A 12,703-nucleotide genomic window follows, 5' to 3' on the forward strand; every position below is an offset into this window, starting at 1 on the left:
TCAACGCGGAGACCAACTTGAAGTACAATATGAGAGAAAAAAGAGACACGAGAGAAGTAGGGAGCAAATGTTAAGTCTTCTTCATTCTTCATCATTATCCTCACCAAGTTTACAAAAGTCTCTATTTATAGACTAGATGATACAATGAACATGAATATGTGTGTTCATGTATACAATTGATGAGGATCTGATCGTGTACATTAAAAGAGAGGACCATTCATTGAATGGGGAAAAGTGATACATCCACATCATTCAATGCATCATTCAATGCATTTATAACACTCCCCCTTGGACGTTCACTTTTTATTATACACTTCTTAGACTGCCTCATTAAAAACCTTGCCAAGAAAAACCCAGTGGGACAAAAACTTGTCGAAGGGAAAAAGAGTACAGTGCGTATAATACTCCCCCTCATTTTAATAGTCATTGCACATAGGCTGCCTCATTAAAAACCTTGCTAAGGAAAACCTAGTGGGATAAAAACTTGACGAAGGAAAAAAGAGCACAGCCATAAACCTTTTGGGTTTCATCCTTCAGGGATGGTTAATTCGCTCCCCTTGATTAAAGTAGTCGTCCAAGTCGACGCATTCCTATTCCATATACAAGTTTTTCAAATGTGGAAGTAGGAAGGGATTTAGTGTACAAATATGCAAGATTGTCACTAGAGCGAATTTGATGGATATCTATTTCACCTTTTTCAGCGGGTAAAATAACTTAGGTGAAATATGTTTTAGTTTTGTCTCTTTTGACAAATCCATCACGCATTTGTGCAATGTGAGCCGCATTATCCACAAAAAGTATAGAGGGGGCATCATGAATTGAGGATAAGCCACATGAATCTTGAATGTGATGTATTAAACTTCAAACACATTCTTTGGCAGTTTCAAATAGTCCAATAATCTTAGAATGATTTGAGGAAGTAGCAACCATACATTGCTTTACTGACTTCCATGAAACTGTCGTGTCCCCATAGAGGAACACATGACCAGTCTGTGACTTGGCATTATGAGGATCAGACATATAGCCAGCATCTGAATATCCCACCAATGTTAAATCTCTGTTTCTTTGGTAAAATAAACCAAGATCAACAGTTCCTTGGAGGTAATATAGGATATGTTTAACGCCATTCCAATGTCTTCGGGGTTGGATTGGCACTGTGTCTAGCTAGAACATTCACTGCAAATGCAATATCAGGCCTGATGCAATTTGCAAGATATAACAGTGCTCTTATGGCGCTAAGATAAGGAACTTCAGGTCCTAACATATCCTCGTTTTCCTCTTTAGGTGTAAATGGGTCTTTGTCCACTTCAAGTGAACGGACCACCATTGGTGCGCTGAGATTTATCCATATAAAATGTCTCCAATATCCTCTTTGTATAATTAGACTGGTGTAATAAAAACTCCTTCTGGGAGGTGCTCGATCTGCAGGCCGAGACAATACTTAGTTTGACCCAAGTCCTTTATTTCAAATTCATTATTTCCCATTTGGGGAATTGAAAATCCTTTGGGGACTTTCATATATATATATATATATATATCAGTGTCAAGTGACCCATACAAATATGCAGTCACAACATCCATTAAGTGCATATCTAGATTCATATTTACTGCCATACTGATCAAATAACGGAACGTAACGTTGTCTATTACGGGAGAATAAGTGACATCAAAGTCTATACCGGGTCTCTGCGAAAAACCCTTAGGCAACTAGCCTCGCTTTGTATTTCACCACCTCACTCTTTTTGTTGTGTTTTCTTACAAACACCCATTTATATCCAACAGGGATAACATCTTTGGGTGTTCGGACAACAGGTCCACAACGTTTATTAAGCGATCTAGTTCCGCCTTAATTGCCTCCTTCCATGTATTCCAATCTGAATGCTTCTGGCATTCAAGAATGGATTTTGGTTCTGGATCCATATTGTCTTTTGAGACAGTAAGCACTACTAAGGAGGCAAAGGAGTCGTCAACGACAATTGCAATTCTATCATATCTTACTCCCGCATTCACAAAATTTACATCAACCAAATCCTCTTCGTTTCCCAGATCAATAGGATTTGGCCGTTCCGTATTCCCGGGATTGTTATTTGGAGCAGCTGCACTAATTTCACCGAGATCGCATTCCTCTGCAGGAGGCGCATTGGGTGACTAAATATTTTTTCTTTTTCCGCGGATTAATGTCTTTAGCCCCTGTGGGTCGTCCACACTTCCGGCGTTGACTAGGCTCATCAGACATTTTTGGTCCCAAGGGGATCTCCACTCTAGGTGGTGCGTTTTCTACAGGAATATGGGACTTAGTCACCCCTTTATGATCAGTAAATGCATTTGGCGGTTTACTTGCTAAATTTCGCAAGTTAATAATCTTCTGAACTTCAAGTTTAGTCGTTCTTGTACGTGGATCAAGGTAATTCAATTGATCTTCCTTCCAGGAAATTTCACGACATTCTTTAAGCTTTAGGCTTTCTCCCCCTAATGCCGGGAAATGTGCCTTATCAAATATACAATCAGCGAACCGGGCAGTAAACAGGTCGCCCATCTGGGGCTCCAAAATATTTTATAATATATAGAGACTCATATCCTCATAATGCCAAGTTGACTTGGAGGCCCCAGTTTGGAACGCCGTGGAGGTGGTATAGGAACATATACGGCACAATCAAATATTCGCAGATGGGAAACATCAGGTTCACATCCACGTACAAATTGAATCAGGGAGTATTCATGATATGCACTGGGTCGAATTCTAATCAGTGTTGTAGCGTGCCATATCGCATGTCCCCATAAACTAAAAAGGGTAATTTGGCCCTCAACAACAACGGTCTAGCAATCATTTTCAAGCGTTTAATTAAAGATTCTGCTAGGCCGTTCTGTGTGTGGCACAGGATGCTTCACGTCTATCCCAATGGCCATACAAAAGTCATCAAAAGCCTTAGACGTAAACTCACTAGCATTATCTAACTGGATCTTCTGGATCAGGGAATTGTGCACATAATTTAATTAGCTAAGTGAGTAATTTTTGCGAAGGTCATATTACGTGTTGACAACAGGTCAACATATGTCCATTGCGTTGAAGCATCAACCAGGACCATGAAGTACCTGAAAAGTCCACATGCAGGGTGGATAGGCCCACAGATATCTCTTTGAATTCTATTAAAAAATATAGGAGATTCCACCCTTACAGCCGTACAATTAATTTACCCTCAGTGCACGCATCGCATACATAATCAGTGGGTGAAGGGAGCCCACGATTTGTTAATGAATGCCCAATTCAGCGCATCATATTCGACCCTGGGTGACCCAAACGGTCATACCATAATTGAAAACCTTATGGGTTCATGAACTTCAGGTTCATCACAACATGTTTATTACTTACATGTATGTAAGTATAGTATAACTCGGAGGAGAATAATGGTAACTTTTCCATAATTTATTTTCTGTATCCACTCATCTGGGTTAGATACAAGTATTCTTTACTACCTTCGGTCTCGGATTCAACGTGAAACCCATTAGAATGACTATCGTTAAATCTAAGTAGGTTCCTTTTAGACCGTGGGCAAAATAAAACAGCATTATTGAAAATTTCTTTGCCCATTGGTAGTATTACATGAGCTCTTCCGGAGCCTGTAATTATCGCCTGAAATAGTGGTAATATTCCCTTCACAATTTTTCAATGTCTCAAAGAACTTCCTCTGCTGGAGGATAGTATGTGTATTACCACTGTCTACAAGACAAAGAATACCATCGTTCTCCTCGAGGTAATTGCTTAGCATCATTGATTACTTAACATGAAATTATAAAATTAAACATGAATATTATTCAAAACTAAGAGAATACATGTGAATAAACATAAACATATAATATATATCTTGCTTAATCTAAATCACCAAAATCACCAATATTAAGATGCTTAATCTAAATCACCAAAATCATCAATATCAAGATATGTATTGTCAAGAGATGATTCTTTATTCTCTATTGAGGGCTTGGTTGCAACATTGGCTTCCGTTTTTCTCTCGTCTTGTTCTCTTTGATAGAGTTCAACCAGGTGCTTTGGGGTGCGACAAGTGCAAGACCAATGGCCTACAGAACCACATCTATGACAAACATTTGCACCAACCTGGTTAGGTACTTCTAGACCTTCTTTTCTTTGTGGACCATGTTTAGGTCCTTGTGAACCTCTATCACAGTTCTTATAAGGCTGATTTTTCAAGTTACGCCATTTGCCTTTCCAATGTCCGTGGCTCTTGCTATTATGACGTGCAATATGTGCTTCAGGCACAGGTGCAAATCCAGTAGGGTGAGAATTATGGTTTTGCATCAACAACTGGTTGTGCTTTTCAACTACAAGTAGTGCAGAAATTAACTCCGAATGCTTGGAGTAATTCTTTGCCCTATACTGCTATTGGAGTACAAGGTTATTGGCATGAAAAGTGGATAATGTTTTTTTCCAACATTTCAATCTCTGTGATCTGCTGGCCACAGAGTCTTAGTTGTGATACAATTCGGTGAATAGTAGAATTATATTCTGCTACGGACTTAAAATCCTGAAAGCGTAAGTTCATCCATTCAAATCTGGCATGAGGAAGGACCACTTCTTGTTGATGATCAAAGCGATCCTTCAGGGATTGCCATAGAATTGCAGGGTCCTCCTTAGTCAAATCTTCATTTAAATGGTGTCGGATGAAGATAAGAGCCTTAGCCTTCTGGGCTGGAGAACAAGTAGATTTTGGGAGAATAGATCGACTAAGATCTAATGATGTTAAGTGTATCTTGACATCAAAAGCCCATGTTAGATAATTACTTCTAGTAATATCTAACATTGCAAACTCTCTCTTGGTAATGTTTGACATACTTAAAAAGAAATTGTAGAGAGGTAAAGGTATGTTACCTCGAGTGATATCCGAGATTCTAACCGGCTCATATTTGAGTGATATCCAAGATTCTAACCGGCTCGTGCTGATAACGTGTTGTAAAAGTAAACGACGATCTTTGGAATCAACTCAGAAATCAACATAAACAGCGATCTTCGGAATCAACGCGGAGACCAACTTGAAGTACAATATGAGAGAAAAAAGAGACACGAGAGAAGTAGGGAGCAAATGTTAAGTCTTCTTCATTCTTCATCATTATCCTCACCAAGTTTACAAAAGTCTCTATTTATAGACTAGATGATACAATGAACATGAATATGTGTGTTCATGTATACAATTAATGAGGATCTGATCGTGTACATTAAAAGAGGGGACCATTCATTGAATGGGGAAAAGTGATACATCCACATCATTCAATGCATCATTCAATGCATTTATAACACGTTTGGAATTATAAATTCCTTCGGATAGTCCTACCCTTTGATGGGAAGCGGAGCAACTTGGGCTAGAAGCCCACGTAGTTCGGCCCATTTTCAAGGCTCCATTAGCCAAATCCCAAGAATAATTTTTTTCGAAAAAAATGTGATGATTGTTTGGGGATGAAGAATCTCGGTAATATTATTATTATTTTATAGTCATCATTGTTGTAGACTCCGTTTATTTCTCAAAAAATAAATAATTTAGAAATTATTTTCTTAAAGATGATTGTTTGTATATTTTTCACTCGTTCATTTTTGTAAGCGATACAATCGATCATTTTTAGGAAAATATTTTCTAAATTATTTATTTTTCGTGGAACAAACGGAACCTTCATGTCGATGCGTTCGTTGTTTGTTTGTTTATTGTGTATGCGTGTGTGGTCACGGATGTAGGAATAACTTTAATAAAAGGAACATGTGGATTTAACAAAAGGTTGAGCTGCCAATGTAGGAAAAAGTGACTCACAACTACAAGTCAGTCGGGTTGAATCTTCAAAGTTCAAGCCATGTATCACCCTGCTCAGACTTTCTTTTCTCAAGATTTTCCATTTGAATATCTAGAAGCAAAACATTTAGTTGGCATATGGACAAGCTCATTTAGTGTTTAAACGAATTTCTTGGGCGCTCTTGCGCACTCCCTCGTTCGTGAATTTGAAGTTAGTGAAGGTAAGGAAACTGAAAAAAAGATATAATTCTCTTTTTTGCTTCCGGATCTATTTTGAACTTAAACACACTCGTTAGGAACTGTGTGATGACTATTGATTGTGGGTGTAGATGATTTCAACAGAGGACCACATTGTTTAGAGCTAGAATATTGAGGACAACAATACAAATGTAATAGATAAGTACAAAAAGAACTGAAAACAAGTCAGATCCGACTGCGGAGAAGAAGGCATGCATGGACTCAGAGAATGCAGCCAAAATGCTCTGTACCGTGTCATGCTTGTATACCCATTATTTGGTTGTTCCAACGGGACCGCAAAGGTTTCCAAGTCAAATTAATGAAGACTTGACTTTTCATTCTTATTCACCACTTGACATTTTGGTCTGATTAATACATGACCCATAAAACTTTGAGAAAAATTGCCAAAAAAATCATAAATCTATTGTATGGATTCCAATTTAGTCATAAATCTTTTTAATTTAGCCAATTTAATATTAAATCTTTTGACGATTTACCAACGTAGGCCTTTCAGCCAATTTTGATAGGAAATCACTAACGTGGACGCCGGCCATCCTACGTGGCAAGGTCAGTTTTGATGTGAACAATTGTTGTCTATTTTAATTTTTAATTTTTTTTAATTTTCTTTATATTTTCTTTTTCTCTTAGTTCCCTCGGCCAATCTGCAGCCATAGCAATGACCAATGAGGGCCGCAATGCCCTCGTCGGTTATAGCGAGGGCCCGTGAGCCCTTACCGGTCCATGGAAAACAGAAAAGAAAAAGAAAATAGATGGAAAAATTTCTGGAAAAAGAAAAAAAATTCAGAAAAAAATATTTAAAAAATTACAAAAATTGATCATGTCAGCGTTGATAATAATTTCTGCAATTTTATATGCTTCAACTAGGAGCTCTTGTCCTTTTGCTGCTTTTGGAGCGTTCGGCCAGTGGCATTATTAAGCCTTATGGGATCGCCTCTAAATGTCTTGCAATTTACTTCACTCAAATGGCTGGTCCATCGTCTGATTGGTCAGCTTCGATGAGTAACAGGATATTTATACATCTAAGAAAAATTTATGTCAGACAATATCTGGACAGAATAAAAAATCGGCCAAATTTTTTCTTAAAAACATGCGTTGACGCTCTTCCATAAGAGTACCACCCATGAACGCCTATAAGTGTGAGCTGTGTAGCTCCACCAAAAATCTCAACACACACACACACGCTTAACTTCCACATTCATCTCATCACACTACTCCACTAGTCCCTCATGGATCTTCAGCTCAGTTTCCTAGTTCTATTGTGTTTCCTCCTCTTCATCTTCATGGCACTTAAAATTGTCAAGAGAAAACCAAATCCAAAAGGCTCAACCACGAAGCTCCCTCCAGGTCCATGGAAGCTACCCATCATAGGCAACATGCACCAGCTCGGCGGCCCACTTCCGCACCGGACGCTGAGAGAATTGGCTAAGAAGTATGGCCCGTTGATGCACCTCAAGATGGGTGAGGTCTCGACGGTTGTGTTCTCGTCACCAGAGACGGCCAAGGAGGTCTTGAAGACCCACGATGTGATCTTTGCCTCTAGGCCACCGATCCTTGTCTCCAGCATCTTCGCCTATGATTGCACAAGCATCACGTTTGCACCCTACGGTGAATATTGGAGGCAACTTAGGAAAATTTGCATCCTTGAGCTCCTGAGTTCAAAGAGAGTGCTCTCATACCAGTCCATCCGGGAGGATGAGATGTTGCACCTGGTGAGGTGGATTGCAGCCAGGGCCGGGACGACCATCAACCTCACCGAGAAGATCTACTCATCCCAGTACGGCATGACGTCGAGGGCCGCGTTCGGGAAGAAGTGCAAGGAGCAGGACAGGTTCATCGGGGTGGTGAAGGAGGCAATCAAGTTTGCGGGTGGGTTCGGGATTGCCGACCTTTTCCCCTCAGTGAAGCTCCTGCACGTCGTGAGCGGGATGAGGCCGAAGATTGAGAAGCTGCACCAGGAGTCTGACAGGATGCTGGAGGATATCATCAGGGAACACAGGAAGAATAGATCAGAGAATAAGAGTGGTGATCAGTGTGAAGATGGCGATGAAGATCTGGTGGATGTTCTCTTGAAGTTCCAGAAGCAAGGTGATCAGGAATTGTCCCTGACCACTGAGAATATCAAAGCAGTGATCTTCGTAAGTTTTTTTTTTTTTTTTTTTTTGATGACCCAGGAACCCCTGCACGGCCGACAGCCGGAGGGGTAAACCTGGGGTGACGCTAGCGCAGGACCCACCACCACGGCGCCACACTTAAGAATCCCTAACGACTACGCTGGGGTTCGAACTCTGATCCCTTCGTGGGGGGATGAGAGCGCAAGCCAACGCAGCCGCTGTCCACAAAATTCTTTATTCTTCTCCAATGTCATTCTTTTCTCCAACAACATGACCCGTGCTCTGATTTCCTATGTCTGATAAACCCTTAGGAAACGTGTCCCCAGCTCATGTACAGCAGTCGACATTTAGGTGACGACATCTTTTCTTTGCGCAGGACATATTCAGTGCAGGGAGTGAGACACCAGCCACAGCAGCCGACTGGATCATGTCAGAGCTGGTCAAGAACCCAAAGATCATGTCCAAAGCACAGAAAGAGGTGAGGCAGGTATTTGGCAAGAGAGGGAAAGCAGATGAAGCAGGAGTTGCAGAGCTCAAATACCTAAAAACAGTGGTCAAAGAAGGCCTCAGGCTACACCCACCAGTTCCACTCCTCCTCCCAAGGGAATGCTCACAGGCCTGTGAAGTATATGGCTACACAATACCAGTGAAGACCAAGGGCATCGTCAATGCATGGGCTCTGGGAAGAGACCCGAAATACTGGAGAGACCCCGAGGCGTTCAACCCTGATAGGTTCTGTGATGACTCTAGCGTGGATTATAAAGGTAACTACTTGGAGTACATACCGTTTGGTGCTGGGAGGAGGATTTGTCCAGGGATGACTTTTGGGCTAGCCCAAGTGGAGCTTCAGATTGCAATGCTCTTGTACCATTTTGACTGGACACTCCCCGGTGGGATGAGGAATGAGGACCTGGACATGACTGAGGCTTTTGCTGTGACTGTGAAGAGGAAAGATGATCTCTACTTGATTCCCACTCCTTATGATTGCTAAGTTTCTTTCAGCTTCCTCATTCGTGTTTCCTTGTAATCACCTGAAAAAAAGGTATGTGGCTGCTCATGGGAAGTGAAGATTTAGGGTTTCTTTTAGGTACTTGAATAAGGGCTCAAGAGATTTTTTTACTTGAAAGTTTAAGCTACGAGGAAGCTGTTGGGATGAGAAATGAGATGGGGATTATGTTCTGGTATATGCAAACAAGAAATTATTCTATCTAATAAAGTATAATCTCTTCTTTCGAAATTTATTGTGTGATGTTTATATCACGTGACATGCTGACGTGATATCATTCATTTCAATCAAGTTTTTATTAATAATTTGTATTTAGATACTACAAGTGATAAAGTTTAATTAGATGAGTGACATGTCGACAAATCTTTTACATCAAATACTCATATTTCAATACTTGGGTCTCGGTTGACCAAAAAATAAAAAATACTTGGGTCTCAATTCTCATGCACGAAGATTCAATTGGTCCCGTCAAAGGACGTGCATATTCCCTGTGACGTGGGGGCGACACTTTCACGTATTTTCTGGAGGAAAGAGACATCCATCGATTTTGGGTCCCACTAGCGAGAAATTCAGCTTACGACTATATAATATGGTGCTATACATATTTTCCAAGATAAGATGCAAAGGGATTTGACGCTATGTACCACGACTTCATGGGACCAAGTGTCACATTATATCATGACTTTCAAGTTTAGAGATTGTATTTAGGTCCCAAAAGAAAAGTTTATGTATTTAGCACTCAATTTTCAATATCAATACAAAGGTGGGGTTGTCGCCCAAATTGTAATGAAGTCCTCACTTTTTCTCCTCTTTTTAATTTTATCTCCACCATTTTAGGTCATCAAAATAAATCATCAACTTCGAAACATTTTCCCCCTCTTTAGCATTAACTACTTATAACGTTACAGTTAAGCCACATTTGGTGGAATAACCTAATTTTCATTTTTTTTCATACCAAAAATTTCAAAAACCATTTTAAAGAAACAAAAAATGGTTGAAATGAAGCCAGATAAATATTTTGCATTGGATTATACATCCATTAAACTTTTGAGGCCATTGTGATTTGAAAAAAACATTCGGCCTCGACAGTCTTAATAGCGTAGCAGGAAAAAAATGAAACTAAATCAAAAGATCTGGTTGATATATGAAGAATAAATTTCATATAAATAGTGAAGTTTGCCGAGAAAGAAAACATTGGAACCATATCGTTACAACCAAGAAAGTTGAGATCTCGTGAAAGCCTTCCCCGATGTCTAGGATCAGACTTCGGCGAATTTGACCTCTCTTGACCTTTATAAATCTGATCATATTCCAATGGATAGAAAATGTTACGAACCACATGGCTTTAGGCCATCGAACCGATGATCTTTTTCAGGATGTCGATGTCTAAAAGGGGGAGACAAGTGCCCGTATTTCATCACCAAGACGTGCAGAAAAGTCGACAAGAAAACTCTTGTGCAGTCCGGTCAGGCACATTGTTTCATTCCCGATCCAAAAAGCATGAAATTCTTGAGTAGGGCATCTAATTTGCAATTCTAGAATTCGAAAGCCCTAAACAAGTCAATTATAGTACTGACATTTATAGGAATTAGATATTGAAATCGCTTGTGACCTGATAGATCTTCTTTCTTTTCAGGGGCAAATTCGGAATTCGGAAAAAAAAAATCTAACAAAATATTCCTTCTAGTGTTGAACGATTTGGTCTAGAATTGAAACAAATTAGAAAGTTCGGAATTTATGGTGTGTTGCCAAATAAAATAAATAAATAATTTAGAAAATTCAAAAATTTTAAAAAATTGTCACTTCAACGCCGACTGTGTCACATAGGACAACCGGCGTTCACTTAAGCAATCTCCAGACAAATTGGCTGGAAAAACTACATTGACAAACCATCAAAAAGTTTAGGATTAATATAGCACGATTGAAAGATCATAATACTAGTTGGCCATCTTACAATAGGTTTTGGATTTTTTTAACGATTTTCCCTCCGGCTGATCACAGAACTTTTGTGCCCATCTCCATAGAGTAAATTCAACCGAGTAAATCAAAGGGTCCCCATCTCAAGCACACCCTATACATCTCTCATTGCAGGTTCATTCCGAAACGTCTTCCCAGAAGAATTAATTAAGAATATTATGCAGCACAGTCATTCATGACGTTACCGTTCGATCATTTCATTGATTACGCATCTTTCTGGATCTTGCCATATGCGTCTATTAATTAGGATGATATGACCCGCGATGCTCTTATCTAGTATTTTTTCCTTGTAGGACTCTAATAATCAAACTCTCCTTTATGAGATATGGATAGGCCTAGTGTAAAGAAGTTCATCTGAGTGTGACCCAACATAGTTTGCTGAGAAGCAAGACATTAAACTAAAGACCTCCGTGGAACATATTAAATTGGAATTAGATTGAACAACAACAGTAGATGATATAATTTGCTCGAATTCCAAATCAAGATCGAATAACCGCTCCGATTCATCATACAAGCAACATGTGAAATGTGAGTAATCGGGTATATTTTTCTTGCGAGTCGTCATTCGATTTCAACTTTGTTGTTGTAGAACTAACCATTATTAAGAACTTTCAAATAAACGATCAAATTACTCAACTTTGTTTATCCTTTCCGAATATCCAACAATTTTCTTTGCGATGGCAAGAAAAAGATGACATAAAAGATTTCAGGTCGTAGACATACTTGATGACCAAACTCTTGTACGGACATATACTGCGGTAAGACTGAGAAAGATGTTTTCACCGGTCGAAGAAAGAAGAAAAGGAAAGAAAAACAAGAACTCTCTCATTGCGTGCATCACATTCACAGGCACCTATACAAAGAAAGGTTTCTTAGATTTCCTTTTTCCTTTTTGTATACTATTTTTTAAATAGACCTTGTTAACAAAAGTCCCATGAATATTTGATAATAAATTAATTAAAAAGTTTATATGTTTTAATACGTTGATTGACATCATATCACACGGACTTAATATCTTGGAAATTATATTATTCAATAGTTCAACGTGCTATATTTGAAATTAAATTAATACCTTGGACAAGATAGGTAGTTCAACTTGCTATTTTTCTTTCTTCTGTTCCTTGTTGTTGCTCCCCTCGAGATTTCAATTTCCAAGAAAAATGGCAAGTTGAACTACCTATCTCACCGTCCAAGTTCCAACAAAACGTGGCTTTATTAGGTTCTTTGTGCTTATGTTTTGTTTCTAATTTTAATTCGTAGGAATTATCAAATTTTGATATATGAAAAATATGACAAATGTCCTTTTTATAATTAACGGTGCTCTTCGAAAACCATGCATGGGGTTATCATTTTAAATAGGGATAACGACACGAATAGTTCCCGAACTTTGATCTATTGTGCAATATGATTCCCGAATTTTCAATTTGTTTAATGTTATCCATGAGCTTTATCTCAATGTGCAATGTAATCCCTAAATTTTTAATGTGTTCAATGTGGTCACTGAACTTTTGGTATATGTTCAAATTAGTCCATGAACTATATGAAAATACTCAATATTA

At 39.0% G+C, this 12,703-nt stretch overlaps 1 protein-coding gene and 1 pseudogene across 1 annotated transcript; one reads left to right on the forward strand and one right to left on the reverse strand.

Moving 5' to 3' along the window:
- Window positions 1-561: 561 nt before the first annotated feature.
- LOC130140867 (uncharacterized mitochondrial protein AtMg00810-like) lies at window positions 562-1,485 on the reverse strand (annotated as a pseudogene).
- Window positions 1,486-7,198: 5,713 nt separating this feature from the next.
- On the forward strand, window positions 7,199-9,398 carry LOC130140826 (cytochrome P450 71D9-like). The gene is made up of 2 exons (XM_056321348.1): window positions 7,199-8,185; window positions 8,538-9,398. Exons 1-2 carry the CDS (start codon window positions 7,277-7,279, stop codon window positions 9,150-9,152), a joined length of 1,524 nt encoding a protein of 507 aa, XP_056177323.1. The 5' UTR covers window positions 7,199-7,276; the 3' UTR covers window positions 9,153-9,398.
- Window positions 9,399-12,703: the final 3,305 nt, after the last annotated feature.

The sequence above is a fragment of the Syzygium oleosum genome, unplaced genomic scaffold, assembly GCF_021117445.2.
Source record: "Syzygium oleosum isolate NSW1041296 unplaced genomic scaffold, Sole_v2.1 Sole_v2.22, whole genome shotgun sequence".
Lineage (NCBI taxonomy): Eukaryota > Viridiplantae > Streptophyta > Magnoliopsida > Myrtales > Myrtaceae > Syzygium > Syzygium oleosum.